Raw genomic sequence first — 18032 nt, forward strand, 5'->3', positions numbered from 1 at the left:
GGGTCTCTCATCGGTTCTGGGGCAGGAGAGATCTGGTTAACAGTGATCACAATATCATTAGGTTTAAAGTAGTTATGGAAAGGGACAAAGAAAAATCAACGGTGAAAATACCCAGCTGGAAGAGAGCCAATTTCAGTGATGTGAGAAGGGATCGAGCACAGGTGGACTGGAAACAAAGATTGTCCAGGAAAACAGTGACTGACCAATGGCAGGCCTTCAAGGCTGAGATAGTTCAGGTACAAACCAAGCATATTCCCATAAGGAGGAAAGATGGGGCATCCAAAGCTGGAGCTCCCTGGATGAGAAAGGATATCGAGGTTAGAATAAAACAGAGAAAGGAGGTTTACAACAAATGTCAGGTACAGAATACAGTCAAAAACCAGGAGAATACAGAGAGTGCGGGGGAAATGAAACAGGATATAAGGGCAAAGAGATAATATGAGAAAAGATTAGCAGGTAACATAAAAGAGAACCCAAAAATCTTCTATAAACATATGAAAAGTAAAAGGATAGTTAAAGGAATGGTGGGGCTGATTAGGGACCAAATAGGAACTCATCATACGGAGGCAGAGGGCGTGGTTGAGGTACTGAATGAGTACTTAGCATCTGTCTTCACAAAAGAAGAGGATGAAGTTAATGTCACAGTAGAGGAGGGGGGAGTAGAGAAATTGGATAAAAATGGATAGAAAGGAGGTGCTAAATAGGTTGTCATCACTCAAAGTTAACAAGTAACCCGGTCCAGATGGGATGCATCCTAGATTGCTGAGGGAAGCTACGGTGGAGATAGCAGAAGTTCTGACCACAATCTTTCAATCTCCCTCAGATATATGGGAGTGGTGCCAGAGGACTGGAGGATTACAAATGTTACACCCTGTTTAAAAAAGGGGAGAGATAAACCTGGTAACTACAGGCCAATCAGTCTAATGTCAGTGTGGGTGAACGACTAGAGACTATTGTCAAGGACAAAATTAATTCTCACTTGGAGAAGCATGGGTTAATAAGGGGCAGCCAGTATGGATTTGTTAAAGGTAAATCGTATCTGACTAACCTGATTGAGTTCTTTGATGAAGTAACAGAGGGTTGATGAAGGTAGTGCAGTAGATGTTGTATATATGGACTTTCTAAAGGCATTTGATAAAGTACCACACAAGAGACTTACTCGGAAAATAGAAGCACAGGGAATTAAAGGGCTGATGGTAATTTGGGTATATAATTGGCTAAGGGAGAGGAGGCAGTGAGCAGTGCTGAGGGATGTTTTTCTGACTGGAGGGAAGTATGCAGTGGGTTCCCCAGGGGTCGGGATTAGGACCATTGCTTTTCTTGTTATATATAACTGACCTGGACTTGGGTACAGGTGTACAAGTTTGAAGTTTACGGATGATACAAAACTTGGCAACATAGTAAATAGTGAGCATAGTAGTAGCAGACTTCAGGAGGACAGAGACAGACTGTGAAATGAGCAGACACAAGGCAGATGAAATTAAATGAGGATAAGTGTGAAGTGATGCACTTTGGGAGAAACAACAGGGAGAGGCCGTATAATCTAAATGGGACTATTTTGAGGGGGTGCAAGAGCAGAGGGACCTGGGGGTCCATATTCACAAATCTTTGAAAGTGCCACGGCAAGTTGGTGAGGCAGTTCAGAAAGCGTATGGGATACTTGGCTTTGTAAATAGGGCCATTGAATACAAAAACAAGGAAGTTACACTAAACCTTTACAAATCACTAGTTAGGAACATAGGGCAGGAGGAGGCCATTCAGCCCCTCGAGCCTGTTCCACCATTCAATGAGATCATGGCAGTTCTGCGACCTAACTCCATACACCTGCCTTTGGCCCAAATCCCTTAATACCTTTGGGTAACAAAAACCTATCAATCTCAGATTTAAAATTAACAATTGATCTCGCATCAATTGCCGTTTGCGGAAGAGAGTTCCAAACTTCTACCACCCTTTGTGTGTAGAAGTGTTTCCTAATTTCACTCCTGAAAGGTCTGGCTCTAATTTTTAGACTATGTCCCCAGTCCTAGAATCCCCAACCAGCGGAAATAGTTTCTCTCTATCTACCCTATCTGTTCCCCTTAATATCCTGAAAACCTCGATCAGATCACACCTTAACCTTCTAAATTCCAGGGAATACAACCCTAATTTATATAATCTCTCCCTGTAACTTAACCCTTGAAGTCCGGGTATCATTCTGGTAAACCTACGCTGCACTCCCTCCAAGGCCAATATATCCTTCCTAAGGTGTGGTGCCCAGAGCTGCTCACAGTGCTCCAGGTGTGGTCTAACCAGGGTTTTGTACAGCTGCAGGGTTTTGGCCTCAGCTGGAGTCTTGTGTACAATTCTGGGCACCACACTTTAGGAAGGATGTCAAGACCTTGGAGAGGGTACAGAGGAGGTTGACCAGGATGGTACCATGGATGAGGGACTTCAGTTATGTGGAGAGATTGGAGAAGCTGGGATTGTTCCCCTTAGAGCAGAGAAGGTTAAGAGGAGACATAATAGAGGTGTTCAAAATGATGAGGGGTTTTGATCGAGCAAGTAGGGAGAAACTGTTCAATCTGGCAAGTGGGTCGGTAACCAAAGGTCACAGATTTAAAATAGTTGCAAAAAGAACTAGAGGGAAATGAGGAGAATTGTTTTCACACAGAGGGTTGTTAAGATCTGGAACGCACCATCTGAAAGGATGCAGGAATCAGGTTCCACAGGAACTTTCAAACGGTAATTGGACATGTACTTGAAGAGGACTAATTTGCAGAGTTCTGGGGATAAAGCTGGGGTTTGGGACTAAATTGGACAGCTCTTTCAAAGAGCCGGCACAGACACGATGGGCCGAATCACCTCCTTCTGTGCTGTTAGATTCGATGATCAGTGTGAACACGCTGGTGTCCCTTAAGGCTCTTCAAACTTTTAAAGCTGTTCCCACAGTCAGAACATTTAAAGAGTCTCTCATCAGTGTGAACAAGCTGGTGATGCTTCAGTTCCCTGGCGCTTTTAAAGCTCTTCCCACAGTCAGAACATTTAAATGGTCTCTCATCAGTGTGAACAAACTGGTGTCGCACCAGATCCCCGAGGCTTTTAAAGCTCTTCTCACAGTCAGAACAGTTAAACGGTCTCTCAACAGTGTGAACTCGCTGGTGTACCAGCAGGGTGGATGACTGAGTGAATTCCTTCCCACACACGGAGCAGGTGAATGGTCTCTCTCCAGTGTGAACTCGCTGATGTGCCAGCAGGTTGGATGAATCAGTGAATCTCTTCCCACACACGGAGCAGGTGAACGGCCTCTCCCCAGTGTGTAGGTGTTGGTGTCTCTTCAGCTCCCGGGAGCTTTTAAATCTCTTCCCACAGTCAGAACATTTAAAGGGTCTCTCGTCAGTGTGAACTCGCTGGTGTGTCTGCAGGGTGGATGATTCAGTGAATCCCTTCCCACATTCAGAGCAGATGAACGGCCTCTCCCCAGTGTGAACTCGCTGGTGTTGCTTGAGCTCCCGGGGGCTTTTAAAACTCTTCCCACACTCAGAACATTTAAAGGGTCTCTCGTTAGTGTGAACAAGCTGGTGCCCCTTCAGCTCTCCAGAGCTTTTAAAGCTCTTACCACAGTCAGGGCAGTTAAACGGCCTCTCATCAGTGTGAACAAGCTGGTGCTGCTTCAGATCCCCGGAGCTTTTAAAGCTCTTCCCACAGTTAGGACAGTTAAATGGCCTCTCATCAGTGTGAACAAGCTGGTGCCCCTTCAGATCCCCGGAGCTTTTAAAGCTCTTACCACAGTTAGGACACTGAAATGGTCTCTCATCAGTGTGAGCTCGCTGGTGTTCCTTCAGTTCCTGGGGGCTTTTAAAGCTCTTCCCACAGTTAGGACACTGAAATGGTCTCTCATCAGTGTGAGCTCGCTGGTGTTCCTTCAGATACTGGGGGCCTTTAAAGCTCTTCCCACAGTTAGGACACTGAAATGGTCTCTCATCAGTGTGAACTCGCTGGTGTCCCTTCAGATGCCCGGGGCTTTTAAAGCTCTTCCCACAGTTAGGACACTGAAATGGTTTCTCATCGGTGTGAACAAGCTGGTGTCGCTTCAGCTTCCCGAGGCTTTTAAAGCTCTTCCCACAGTTAGGACACTGAAACGGTCTCTCCCCAGTGTGAACTTGCTGGTGTTGCTTCAGATGCCCGGGGCTTTTAAAGCTGGTACACCAGCGAGTTCACACACTGCGCGATGCTGAGAGGCTCGTGGATAGCACGTTTAGCGAGTTGTTCACGCCTCAGGGTAGGGCAGCACAGTGGGTGACCATCAGGCGGAGCAACAAAGGCAGGCAGGTAGTGCAGGGAATCCCTGCGGACATCCCCCTTTCAAACAAGTATACCGCTTTGGATGCTGTTGAGGGGGATGACTCACCAGGGGAAGGCAGCAGCAGCCAACTTCCTGGCACTGGGGGTGCTCCTGCTGCCCAGGAAGGGGGGAAAAAGAGTGGGAGAGCAATAGTGGTAGGGGATTCTATAGTAAGGGGAACAGATAGGCGTTTCTGTGGCCGTAGACGTGAATCCAGGATGGTTTGTTGCCTCCCTGGTGCCAGGGTCAAGGATGTCACTGAACGGCTGCAGGGCATTCTGGAGGGGGAGGGTGAACAGCCAGTGGTCGTGGTCCACATTGGTACCAACGACATAGGTAAAAAGAGGGATGAGGTCCTGCATCAAGAATTTAGGGAGCTAGGTAACAGATTAAAGAGCAGGACCTCAAAGGTTGTAATCTCTGGATTACTCCCAGTGCCACGTGCTAGTAAGTATAGGAATGGGAGGATAGAGCAGATGAATGCGTGGCTAAAGAGTTGGTGTAGGGGGGAGGGTTTTACTTTCCTGGATCACTGGGCCTGCTTCTGGGAAAGGTGGGACTTGTACAAGTCGGACGGGTTGCACCTGAACCAGAGCGGGACAAATATCCTTGCGGGGAGGTTTGCTAGCACTGTTGGGGGGGGCTTAAACTAACTTGGCAGGGGGATGGGATACAGAGGGGAGCTGAAATAGGGGGGGATGTGCTGCCAATTATAGAGAAAAAAACAAGTCAGCTTGGTAGACAGGGCAAATATATAAGGGCAAGGCTGGATGGCATCTATTTTAATGCAAGGAGTCTTGCAAATAAGGTGGATGAACTGAAGGTGTTGATAAACACATGGGAGTATGATATTGTTGCTATCACGGAGACATGGTTGAGGGAGGGGCAAGACTGGCAGCTCAATATTCCGGGGTACAGAATCTTCAGGCGAGACAGAGGGGGAGGTATAAGAGGAGGGGGTGTCGCAATATTAATTAAGGAGTCAATTACTGCAGTAAGGAGGGATGATATATTAGCAGGGTCCTCTAATGAGGCCATATGGGTGGAGCTTAAAAACAAAAAGGGGGCAAGCACTTTGCTGGGAGTGTACTATAGGCCTCCAAACAGTCAGGGGGAGATAGAGGAACAGATATGTAGGCAAATCTCAGAGAAATGTGCAAATAATAGGGTAATAATAATGGGGGATTTCAACTTCCCCAATATTAACTGGGATAGTCAGAGTGTGAAAGGCTCAGAGGGTGTAGAATTCTTAAAGTGCATCCAGGAGAGCTTTTTGAGCCAGCATGTAGAAAGTCCTACAAGAAAGGGAGCGGTACTGGACCTAATTCTAGGGAATGTGGCCGGCCAAGTGGAAAAAGTGCTAGTAGGTGAGCACTTTGGTGATAGTGACCATAATATGGTAAGATTTAAGGTGGTCATGGAAAAGGACAGGGATGGGCCGGAAATAAAGGTTCTAAATTGGGGGAAGGCCGATTTTAATAGGATAAGGCAGGATCTGGCCAAAATGGACTGGGATCAGCTACTTGTAGGAAAATCCTCATCGGAGCAATGGGAGGCTTTCAGAAGGGAGATTGAGATCATACAATGGCAACATGTTCCCGTAAAGGTCAAGAGTGGTTCCAAAAACCACAGGGAACCGTGGATGTCAGGGGATATACGAGAATGGATTAGGAAAAAAAGGAGGGCTTTTGGTAGATACAAAAGGCTAAAGACGGAGGAAGCCCTAGAGGAGTACAAAAAGTGCAGGGGGATACTTAAAAAAGAAATTAGGAGATCAAGGAGGGGCCATGAAATAACACTGGCGAGCAAAATAAAGGAAAATCCGAAGATGTTTTATAAGTATATTAAGGGTAAGAGGATAACTAGGGAAAAAATAGGGCCCATTAGGGACAAAAGTGGCAATCTGTGTGTGGAGCCGGAAGATGTAGGAGGGGTTCTAAATGAATTTTTTGCATCTGTTTTCACTATGGAGAAGGACGATGTAGACATAGAAATAGGGCGGGGGGACTGTGATATGCTCGAACATATTAACATCGAGAGGGAGGAGGTATTGGCGGTTTTAGCTGGCCTAAAAATGGATAAATCCCCAGGCCTGGATGAAATGTATCCCAGGCTGCTGTGTGAGGCAAAGGAGGAGATTGCGGGGGCTCTAACACATATATTCAGGACCTCTCTGGCCACAGGGGATGTGCCAGAGGACTGGAGAACCGCTAATGTAGTACCATTATTCAAGAAGGGTAGTAGGGAAAAACCGGGGAACTACAGGCCAGTGAGCCTAACATCAGTGGTAGGAAAATTATTGGAAAAAATCCTGAGGGACAAAATTTGTCTCCACTTGGAGAGGCAAGGATTAATCAGGGATAGTCAACATGGCTTTGTCAAGGGAAGATCATGTCTGACTAATTTGATTGAATTTTTTGAGGGGGTGACTAGGTGTGTGGATGAGGGTAACGCAGTGGATGTGGTATACATGGATTTCAGTAAGGACTTCGATAAAGTCCTGCACAGGAGACTGGTCAAGAAGGTAAGAGCCCATGGAATCCAGGGTGCCTTGGCACATTGGATACAAAACTGGCTTAGTGGCAGAAGGCAGAGGGTGATGGTCGAAGGTTGTTTTTGTGACTGGAAGCCTGTGGCCAGTGGGGTACCACAGGGATCGGTGCTGGGTCCTTTGCTGTTTGTGGTCTACATTAATGACTTGGATATGAATGTAAAGGGTATGATCAGTAAGTTCGTGGATGATACAAAAATTGGTAGGGTGGTAAATAGCGAGGAGGGTAGCCTCAGTCTGCAGGATGATATAGATGGGTTGGTCAGATGGGCAGAACAGTGGCAAATGGAATTTAACCCGGAAAAGTGCGAGGTGATGCACTTTGGGGGGACTAACAAGGCAAGGGAATACACAATGAATGGAAAGACCCTAGGCAAGACGGAGGGTCAGAGGGATCTGGGTGTGCAAGTACACAGATCCCTGAAGGCGGCGGAACAGGTGGATAAGGTGGTAAAAAAGGCATATGGGATACTTGCCTTCATTAGCTGAGGCATTGAATATAAGAGCAAGGAGGTTATGATGGAGCTGTATAAAACACTGGTTAGGCCACAGCTGGAATACTGTGTGCAGTTCTGGTCGCCACACTACAGGAAGGATGTGATCGCATTAGAGAGGATGCAGAGGAGGTTCACCAGGATGTTACCAGGGCTGGAGCGCTTCAGCTATGAAGAGAGACTGGGCAGATTGGGTTTGTTTTCCTTGGAGCAGAGGAGGCTGAGGGGGGACATGATTGAGGTGTACAAAATTATGAGGGGCATAGATAGGATGGATGCTGAGGAGCTTTTTCCCTTAGTAGAGGGGTCAACAACTAGGGGGCATAGATTCAAGGTAAAGGGCGGGAGGTTTAGAGGGGATTTGAGAAAGAACTTTTTCACCCAGAGGGTGGTTGGAGTCTGGAACTCACTGCCTGAAAGGGTTGTGGAGGCAGAAACCCTCACAACATTTAAGAAGCATTTGGATGAGCACTTGAAATGCCATAGCATACAAGGCTACGGGCCAAATGCTGGAATATGGGATTAGATTAGACAGGGCTTGATGGCCGGCGCGGACACGATGGGCCGAAGGGCCTCTATCCGTGCTGTATTACTCTATGACTCTATGAACTCGCTGGTGCGTTTGCAGGTGGGATGAACAAACAAATCCCTTTCCACACACGGAGCAGGTGAACGGACTGTCCCTGGTGCGACTGCGCTGTTAAACTTCCAATGCAGATGGGGAACTGAATCCCTTCCCGCTGTCCCCAACTTTACCCAGTTTCTCCCCGGTGTGACGGTGCATGTGTCTCGCCAGGTCAGGCGATCGGCTGAATCCGCGTCCACACACCGAACACGTGTGCGGTTTGTCATCGCTGCGATCGCTGCTTTCTCCTTCAATGTGCAAAGGCCGATGATATTCAGGTCCGGATGAATCGAGCAACTCTGTCAGATCTTGACGTGATGCTTGGTCTGAGCTTCCCGCCTGTAACTGCTCCACTTCTATAACCCTGTAAATTGAGATCAGAAAAGGATCAGAGGCAAACTGTTGTTTAATTTTCCTCTTTCCGAACCAAGGGACAGTGAAGCTGATTTTCAGGCTCCAGCTGCTGCACAGGTTGGTTGAAAGGATCAGCAGTAATGGCGGCTGTAATACCCACAAGCCCCAGCGCTCCAGAAAGCGCTCTGTTGACTCTGAGTCCTGCGCATGTGCTCATGGCCACCGCGCTCTCCCTCCTGCTCCACAATCGGTCTGCACGCACATGCTCAGCGCACAAAACCCCGCGGTTGGAACACCGGGTGCGCATGCGGAGCCGCAACATCTGGTACATATGCGCGGCTCAGGTGGGGGCGAGTCAGTGTTTCACCTCAGCCGCCAGGGAGGTGTGCATGCGCAGGACGACCCAACATTCTTCCTGTCAGCAATCACTCACTCGTTTCTTTAATAAAAACAGAAAATGCTGGAAATACTCAGCAGGTCAGGCAGCATCTGTGGAGAGAGAAACAGAGTTAACGTTTCAGGTCAATGACCTTTCGTCAGAACTGCTTGTTCTTTACTGTCAGCCAGTGACTTAGTTGGTAGCACTCTCACCTCTGAGTCAGAAAGTTGTGGGTTCAAGTTCCACTCCAGAAACTTGAACATAGAAATCTAGGCTGACACTCCAGTGCAGTGCTGAGGGAGTGCTGCATTGTCGGAGGTGCCGTCTTTCGGATGAGACGTTAAACTGAGGCCCTGTCTGCTCTCTCAGGTGGATGTAAAAGATGCCATGACACTATTTCGAGAAAGATAGGCTTGCATTTATACAGTGCTTTCATGACCAGCAGACGTCTTGAAGTGCTTTACAACCAACGAGGTACTTTTGGAGTGTAGTCACTGTTATAATGTGGGAAAGAGCAGGGGAGTTATCCCCATTGTCCTAGCCAATGTGTATCGCTCAATTAACATAACAAAAAGATCGATTATCTGGTCATTATCACATTGCTGTTTGTGGGAGCTTGCTGTGCGATTATTGACTTCCGCGTTTCCTACATTACAACAGTGACTACACTTCAAAAGTACTTCATTGACTGTAAAGCGCTTTGGGATCTCCGGTGGTGGTGAAAGGCGCTATATAAATGCAAATCTTTCTTTCTTCACTGGCCTCACCAGCGACCTCTTCTGGCTGTTGGTTGATTGACAGACGAGAGTCCGCGCATGCGTACGCGGGACGGCGTCCCCTCCCGGTCAGCAAGGGTAATAACTGCGCATGCCCAGAGGAGACCAACCCCACTCCCCCACTCGGAGCTGCGCCTGCGCATTCGGATCCTGTCGGACGGAGTCGGCGCGGGGCATTCCGGGAAAGGCCTTGGTGTCGGTTACACAGTCGCGATCGGTGACGGAAAGTGAGTTTTCTCCGCTCCGATTGGGTGGAGAATCGCGCGGAGTGGGGGGAAGGATGGTTCGGGAGAGAATAAAGAGAAATAGAAAAACCTCAGAGTCCGCGAGGCTCCGGATCGAGCGGCGTCAGTTGGACGGGAGATGTGATCTCCTCGGGGACACGTGACCCGGGCCCACGGCCTGATTGACGGGAGCTTCCGACCAATCGGGAGCGAGCGGGGCGGGTCTGGAGGAGCGAGCCGGCGGCGGGTCCTCCAAGCAATCGGGGAGCCCGAGGGGCGGGACTAGCGCCGGCTGATTGTCTGATCCGCAGGGCAGCGAGTTTCTCCAGTCTCTTGTTCAGGGCCCGGGGCCAGGGGAGGCTGTGGGCCTTTATTCCCCTTATTGGACACAAGGCTCTTTGTCTCACAACACACTGGCTCAGGTTTTAATAGAGACTTTTTAAATTCATCAATAAAAGCAGATAAACCCCGTGCTTCTGCGGAACAAACTTTCTAATATTTTATAGAATCATAGAATGGTTACAGCACAGAAGGAGGCCATTCGGCCCGTCGAGCCCGTGCCGGTTCTCTGCAAGATCACTTCAGCTAGTCCCACTCCCCGCCCTTTCCCTGTAACCCTGCACATTTCTTTACTTCAGACACTTATCCAATTCCCTTTGGAAAGCCGTGATTGAATCTGCCTCCACCACTCTTTCAGGCAGTGCATTCCAGATCCTAACCACTCGCTGCGTAAAAAAGTTTTTCCTCATGTTGCCTTTGGTTCTTCTGCCAATCCCCTTAAATCTGTGTCCTCTGGTTCTCGACCCTTCCGCCAATGGGAACAGTTTCTCTCTATCTACTCTGTCTAGACCCCTCATGATTTTGAACACCTCCATCAAATCTCCTCCCAACCTTCTCTGCTCTAAGGAGAACAACCCCAGCTTCTCCAGTCTATCCACGTAACTGAAGTCCCTCATCCCTTATCACTGGAACCATTCTTGTCAATCTTTTCTGCACCATCTCTAAGGCCTTCACATCTTTCATAAAGTGCGGTGCCCAGAATTGGACACAATACTCCAGTTGAGGCCGAACCAGTGTTTTATAAAGGTTCATCATAACTTCCTTGCTTTTGGACTCTATGCCTCGATTTATAAAGCCCAGGATCCCGTATGCTTTTTTAACCGCTTTCTCAACCTGCCTTGCCACCTTCAACGATTTGTGCACACATACCCCCAGGTCTCTCTGTTCATGCACCCACTTTAGAATTGTACCCTTTAGTTTATATTGCCTCTCCTCGTTCTTCCTACCAAAATGTACCACTTCGCACTTTTCTGCGTTAAATTTTATCTGCCACGTGTCCGCCCATTCCACCAGCCTGTCTATGTCCTCTTGAAGTCTATCACTATCCTCCTCACTGTTCACTATACTTCCAAGTTTTGTGTCATCTGCAAATTTTGAAATTGTGTCCTGTACACCCAAGTCTAAGTCATCATTAATATATATCAAGTAAAGCAGTGGTCCTAGTACCGACACCTGGGGAACACCACTGTGTACCTTCCTCCAGTCCGAAACACAACCGTTCACCGCTACTCTCTGTTTTCTGTCACTTAGCCAATTTCGTATCCATGCTGCCACTGTCCCTTTTATTCCATGGGCTTCAACTTTGCTGGCAAGCCTATTATGTGGCACTTTGTCAAACGCCTTTTGGAAATCCATGTATACCACATTAAGCGCATTGCCCTCATCAACCCTCTCTGTTACCTCATCAAAAAACTCAATCAGAATCAGAGCGGTTTCTGGGGCGCGGGGAATTGTGGGTGCTGCGGCCGCCATTAGTCAGAGGCTGTCGGGAAGAGTTTTATTGCAGGCTGACGGAAGTCGGTTCTTGGCCGCCTGTGTAGGTCTTTTTGTTGCTTCAGTTTGAGCTGGAGTGGAGATGGAGGAGAAGCTGCTGGGTTTAACACCCAGTACTTCTGAGCCCAGGAGGACCCAACAATTTCCAACGTGAGACTGTCAAGGGAGGTGGATTCTGGGGGAGATTAGGTTGCTAAGCAGACACTGTTCACACAGTGTAAAAGAGTATTGTTTCAGGAACAGTTATTTCTGTAAAGGCTTTTAATCCGTTTTACATGCAGATTTTAAAAATGAATTCTTGGGATATGGGCATCACTAGCAAGGCCAGCATATATTGCCAATCCCCAGTGTCCCATTGAGAAGGTGATGGTGGGCCTTCTTCTTGAACCGCTGCAGTCCGTGTGGTGAAGGTACTCCCACAATGCCAGGTGTTACCAGATTTTGACTCAGCAACGAACGGTGATATTTGTCCAAGTCAGGATGGTGAGTGACTTGGAGGGGAACTTGGTGGTGATTGTGTTCCCATATACCTGCTTCCCTTGTCCTTCTACGAGCTGGAGGTTGCAGGTTTGGGAGTTTTTGTCAAAGTTGTTCTCGAGCTGCAGATGTATAAAGTCTCTCTCCTTTGACCACTCCCACTCCCACCTCTCTCTCTCTCTCCTCCCATAGAGGCCAGAGTCGTGTGTAGGCCCAGACCAGGTGGCAGGTTCCCTTCCCTGAAGGACATCAGTGAACCAGTTGGGATTTTACGACAATCCGGCAGCTTTCATGCTCACTTTTTTCTGGTGCCGACCCCACAAATGACCAGATTCATTGAGCTCAATTTCACAGCTTGCCTTTGTGTTTTTGTGTGTTCTCTCTCACGCTCCCTTTTTCCTGTTTTAAATTAATTTTACACGTATTAGAAGGGGAGGATTTGAATACGGGAATCTCAAACAAAACATCACATCAAGATCTGACAGAGTCACTTGATTCATTGGGACCTGAATATCATCAGATTTGAGCATGGAAGCAAAAAGCACCGTTCACAGCGGGGAGAAACCGTACACGTGTTCTCAATGTGGACGAGGCTTCAGTCGATCATCTGGCCTGTCGAGACACAAGCGCAGTCACACTGGGGAGAAACCGTGTAAATGTGGAGACTGTGGGAAAGGATTCAGTTACCCGTTTGAGCTGGAAATTCATTGACGCCATCACACCGGGGAGACACTGTTCACCTGCCCCGAGTGTGGGAAGGGATGCACTCATTCCTCTGCCCTGCTGAAACACCGGCGAGTTCACACTGACAAGAGACCTTTTAAATGCCCGGACTGTGCGAAGTGCTATAAAAGTTCCAGGGAACTGACGTGTCATCAACGTGTTCACACTGACGAGAGACCGTTCAGGTGCTCTCGCTGTAGGACTGGGTTCAGGCGAACATCTGACCTCACTGTACACCAGCGCACCCGTACTGGGGAGAGGGCGTTCACCTGCTCCGTGTGTGGGAAGGGATTCACTCAGTCATCCCAGCTTACTAAACACCAGCTTGTTCACACTGATGAGAGACCTTTTAAATGTTCTGACTGTGAGAAGTGCTTTAAAAGCCAAAAGGATCTGCTGACACACCAGCGAGTTCACACTGGGGAGAGGCCGTTCACCTGCTCCATGTGTGGGAAAGGATTCGCCCATTCATCCCAACTACTGAAACACCAGCATGTTCACACTGGGGAGAGGCCGTTCACCTGCTCTGTGTGTGGGAAGAGATTCACTGATTCATCCAACCTGCTGAGACACCAGCGAGTTCACATGTGACTGCAGAGGTTGGATTCTGCTGTTATTGCTGCTGTTAATCACATCCAGGACTGAACCGTGTTCATTCTGACAGTTGGGTTTTGTTTCTGCTGATGTTAATAACCCCTATAACTGGGCTGGAATTTAATATTCTGGATAATATTCTGGAGACATTAAACTGAGGCCCCGTCTGCACTCTCAGGTGGATGTAAAATATCCCATGGCACTATTTCGAAGAAGAGCAGGGGAGTTATCCCCGGTGTCCTGATCAATATTTATCCTTCAATCAACATAACAAAAAAAATAAGATTACCTGGTCATTATCATGTTGCTGTTTGTGGGAGCTTGTTGTATGCAAATTGGCTGCCACATTACAACAGTGACTCTACTTCAAAAGTACTTCATTGCCTGTAAGTGCTTTGGGATGTCCTGAGGTCGTGAAAGGCGCTATAGAAATGCAAGTCTTTCTTTTATAAATGTCAAATAATCAGCTTTGTTTTAAACACATTGTTGTAGATTTTCTTCTTTCCCACCTGAGTGTTTAGCATCACCTGGCTGGAGCTCAGAAAGGACAATCTGGGGGAGGATCGTACGGCGGGAACAGAACTTCAGCCTGGACACAGTCCTTCAGGGCCACACTGAGAGGGGCAAACGGCACTTTGGTCTTTCTCGTCTCTCTTCACTGACAGCAAAGTCCCCATGTGAGTTCATCTTGAGGCGTGTAAGAAATGTGTCCCAGCCGCTCCCTTCCATGGTTCAGAGCTCCTAGGCATGGAACAGAAGGCTCCTTTACAAGAGTCAGGAAGAACAACGGTGAACGCTGGAAACGTGCTGTCAAATCAGAGATTGGTGTAAAACTGCGATCTGCTCCTGACTGAAAGTGACACGGCAGGTTTAAGTTTCTAGTCTAAAAATCACAGGTAATTATTCCACGAAGATTTAACATGATTGTGTGACAGTCCTGAGTCTACCATTTTAAGGCAGGCATTAACCCATTTCATATAAACCCATTTAAAATAAATTGGTTAAAGCCTACATTAAAATAGCAGACGGAGGAGTTCACAGGAGCCTGTTAACTGCTGGTACAATTATACAACAGACATTTGATCTCCAGATAAAGAAGGACCTGCAGCGTGTTTCCAGGAATTCCCTGTTTTATTGATGTGTGTGTTAGACACCAGGATAACTAAAAATACACGACCCGGAACATCCACGGGGATGCGATCCCGACAGTTACTCTGGGATCACTCCCGCTGTGGAACTCCACCACTGACCCTGCTGAAGGTTGTAGGCTCAGGGAGTGGGGCCTCCAGGAGTGGACGGTAAGAAAGCTGGGTTTTATTAGAAGATCAGATTTAATATGAAATAGAGTCATAAAAGTAAAGTCTTCCTAGTTTTATGTACATACATGTTTAATATGAGTATACTTTGTATTAAAGACCCGTGTCTAGTGAACTATTAGCTTGTAATCACCTCAGACAGAACAGGCTCTAATTATTCCTTTTAAGCTGAAACAGACCTCGTGTGGACAGAACCAGCAGAGCTGAGAACTCTGCCTGTGTGGACTGAGCCGAACCGTGAAGGCCATTTGTTTCTTGAAATGTCCCAGTAAAAGCAAACTCTGACATTGTTCTGACTCGCAGATTCCTCGTAGCTCCAATGAACAGGAAGCGGTTACTCGATGAACCCTAAACAGCCATCCAATGGAATGCTTTCTTTGATGAATGTCTTTCAGCTCAATGGTTTGATTGGCCGAGGTAACCAGGGTCACATGGGCTGTACCTGATTGGGCTTTAAATACAGGAACAGTTTGCAGCTCAGGTCAGAGAGCACCCCGGGAAGAAGAAAGCTGACGGCTACAGCCAAGGTGGAACATCCTTCGGGCTGTCCCTGGAGAGGGAGCACGCGGTGTCCGCCGGGACGCTGGACGCCTTCCGTGACCGGTGGGCACCGGAGGGACTGGAGTCAATTGTCAACATCAGCAACAGTATTCGGATCTGATTTAATTATAATTTGGAGTTGATTGTTTGTGCCCCTTTAAAAAGGGGGCCCTCTCGGTAATGTGACATCGATTGATGACAATGTCATGCTAATTGGCCATTTAAAAGAGTCGAACATCCTTTCGTGCCTCTCAGGCTTGGCAATGATCAAAGTCTGAGTTCATGGACACAGCTTGTTAGATTATGAGTCTTACTATATAACTATAATGTAAATATTACAATAAATATTCCTTTGTAGAATCTCCCATGTAAATATTTTGCACTGATTTAGCATAGGAGTTGTATCACTGTAGAATCTACATGTTAAAATAATAAAGCCTGTGCTCAGGGGGATTAAGGTGTGTGGAGTGTTTCATTGGAGATCTCGAACTCAACTAGGAATAGCGTAAAGGCTCATGAGGATTGTAAACAACTTCAGTCTGACATACACTGGAGATTGGTGTCAGTGACTGTAGGGTTGGTTTATATCAGACAGGAGGTGATTGGTGTCAGTGACTGTGGGGTCAGTTTAGGTCAGACAGGAGGAGATTGGTGTCAGTGACTGTGCGGTTGGTTTATATCAGACAGGAGGAGATTGGTGTCAGTGACTGTGGGGTTGGTATATCAGACAGGAGGAGATTGGTGTCAGTGACTGTGGGTTGGTGTTTATCAGACAGGAGGAGATTGGTGTCAGTGACTGTGGGGCTGGATTATATCAGACAAGAGGAGATTGGTGTCAGTGACTGTGGGGTTGGTTTTTATCAGACAGGAGGAGATTGGTGTCAGTGACTGTGAGGTTGGTTTATATCAGACAGGAGGAGATTGGTGTCACTGACTGGGGCTGGTTTATATCAGACAGGAGGAGATTGTTGTCAGTGACTGTGGGGTCGGTTTATATCAGACAGGAGGAGATTGGTGTCAGTGACTGTGGGGTTGGTTTTTATCAGACAGGAGGAGATTGGTGTCAGTGACTGTGGGGTTGGTTTATATCAGACAGGAGGAGATTGGTGTCAGTGACTGTGGGGTCGGTTTATATCAGACAGGAGGAGATTGGTGTCAGTGACTGTGGGGCTGGTTTATATCAGACAGGAGGAGATTGGTGTCAGTGACTGGGGCCGGTTTATATCAGACAGGAGGAGATTGGTGTCAGTGACTGGGGCTGGTTTATATCAGACAGGAGGAGATTGGTATCAGTGACTGTGGGGCTGGTTTATATCAGAGAGGAGGAGATTGGTGTCTGTAACTGTGGGGCTGGTTTATATCAGACAGGAGGAGATTGGTGTTAGTGACTGTGGGGTTGGTTTATATCAGACAGGAGGAGATTGGTGTCAGTGACTGTGGGGTTAAGAACATAAGAAATAGGAGCAGGAGTGGGCCATTGGGCCCCACAAGCCTTCAATAAGATCATGGCTGATCATCGACCTCAACTCGTGCTTGACTAATCTGGAATTTTTTGAGGATGTGTATTTGGTCTTTCAGAAAGCTTTCGATAAGGTCCCGCATAAGAGATTAGCATGTAAAGTTAAGGCACATGGGATTGGGGGCAAGGTACTGACTTGGATAGAGAACTGGTTAGCAGACAGGAAGCAAAGAGTTGGAACAAACGGGTCTTTTTCCGAGTTGCAGGCAGTGATTAGTGGGGTACCACAGGGATTGGTCCTAGGACCCCAGCTCGTCACAATATATATTAATGATCTAGACGAGGGAACTAGATGTAATATCTCCAAGTTTGCAGACGGCACAAAGCTGGGTGGGCGTGTGTGCTGTGAGGAGAATGCCGAGAAACTCCAGTATGATTTGGACAGGTTGGGTGATTGGGCAGATGCAGTATAATGTGGATAAATGCGAGGTTATCCACTTTGGTGGCAAAAACAGGAAGGCAGATTATTATCTGAACTGCAATAGATTGGGAGAAGGGAAAGTGCAATGAGACCTGGGTGTCCTTGTGCATCAGTCGCTGAAGGTAAACATGCAGGTGCAGCAGGCGGTTAAGGCGGCAAATTGTATGTTGGCCTTCCTAGCGAGGATTCGAGTACAGGAACAAGGATGTCTTGCTGCAGTTGTACAGGGCCTTGGTGAGACCACACCTTGAGTATTGTGTGCAGTTTTGGTCGCCTTATCTGAGGAAGGATGTTCTTGCCATGGAGGGAGTGCAGCGAAGATTCACCAGACTGATACCAGGGATGGCAGGAATGAAGTATGAGGAGAGATTGGGTCGATTGGGCTTATTCTCGCTGGAGTTTATAAGAATGAGAGGGGATCTCATTGAAACTTATAAAATTCTAACAGGACTAGACAGACTAGATGCAGGAAGGATGTTCCCGATGGCCGGGGAGTCCAGAACCAGGGGTCACAGTCTAAAGATAAGGGGTAAGCCATTTAGGACAGAGATGAGGAGGAATTTCTTCACCCAGAGAGTGGTGAACCTGTGGAATTCTCTACCACAGAAGCCAATTCATTAAATATATTCAAGAAGGAGTTAGATATATTGCTTAAGGCTAAAGGGATCAAGGGATATGGGGAGAAGGCAGGGACAGGGCACTGAGTTTGGATGATCAGCCATGATCTCATTGAATGGTGGAGCAGGCTCGAGGAGCCGAATGGCCTACTCCTGCTCCTATCTTCTATGTTTCTATGTTTCTAACTCCACTTTCCCGCCCAATCTCCATATCCCTTGATTCCCCATGAGTCCAACAATCTATCTATCTCAGCCTTGAATATACTCA

At 47.5% G+C, this 18032-nt stretch overlaps 1 protein-coding gene across 1 annotated transcript in view; it reads right to left on the minus strand.

Annotated features, from left to right (window-relative positions):
* LOC147119311 (uncharacterized) overlaps positions 1-18032 on the minus strand; it is a 186106-nt gene that overhangs the window by 40170 nt on the left and 127904 nt on the right. Inside the window, exon 5 of the mRNA XM_085984070.1 lies at positions 2909-3450. Within this exon, the coding sequence (XP_085840196.1) occupies positions 2909-3450 (542 nt within the window). The remainder of the gene's footprint in view (positions 1-2908; positions 3451-18032) is intronic.

The sequence above is a fragment of the Somniosus microcephalus genome, chromosome 4, assembly GCF_052327205.1.
Source record: "Somniosus microcephalus isolate GS21.2 chromosome 4, FLI_Smic_1.0, whole genome shotgun sequence".
In the NCBI taxonomy this organism is placed as follows: Eukaryota; Metazoa; Chordata; class Chondrichthyes; order Squaliformes; family Somniosidae; genus Somniosus; species Somniosus microcephalus.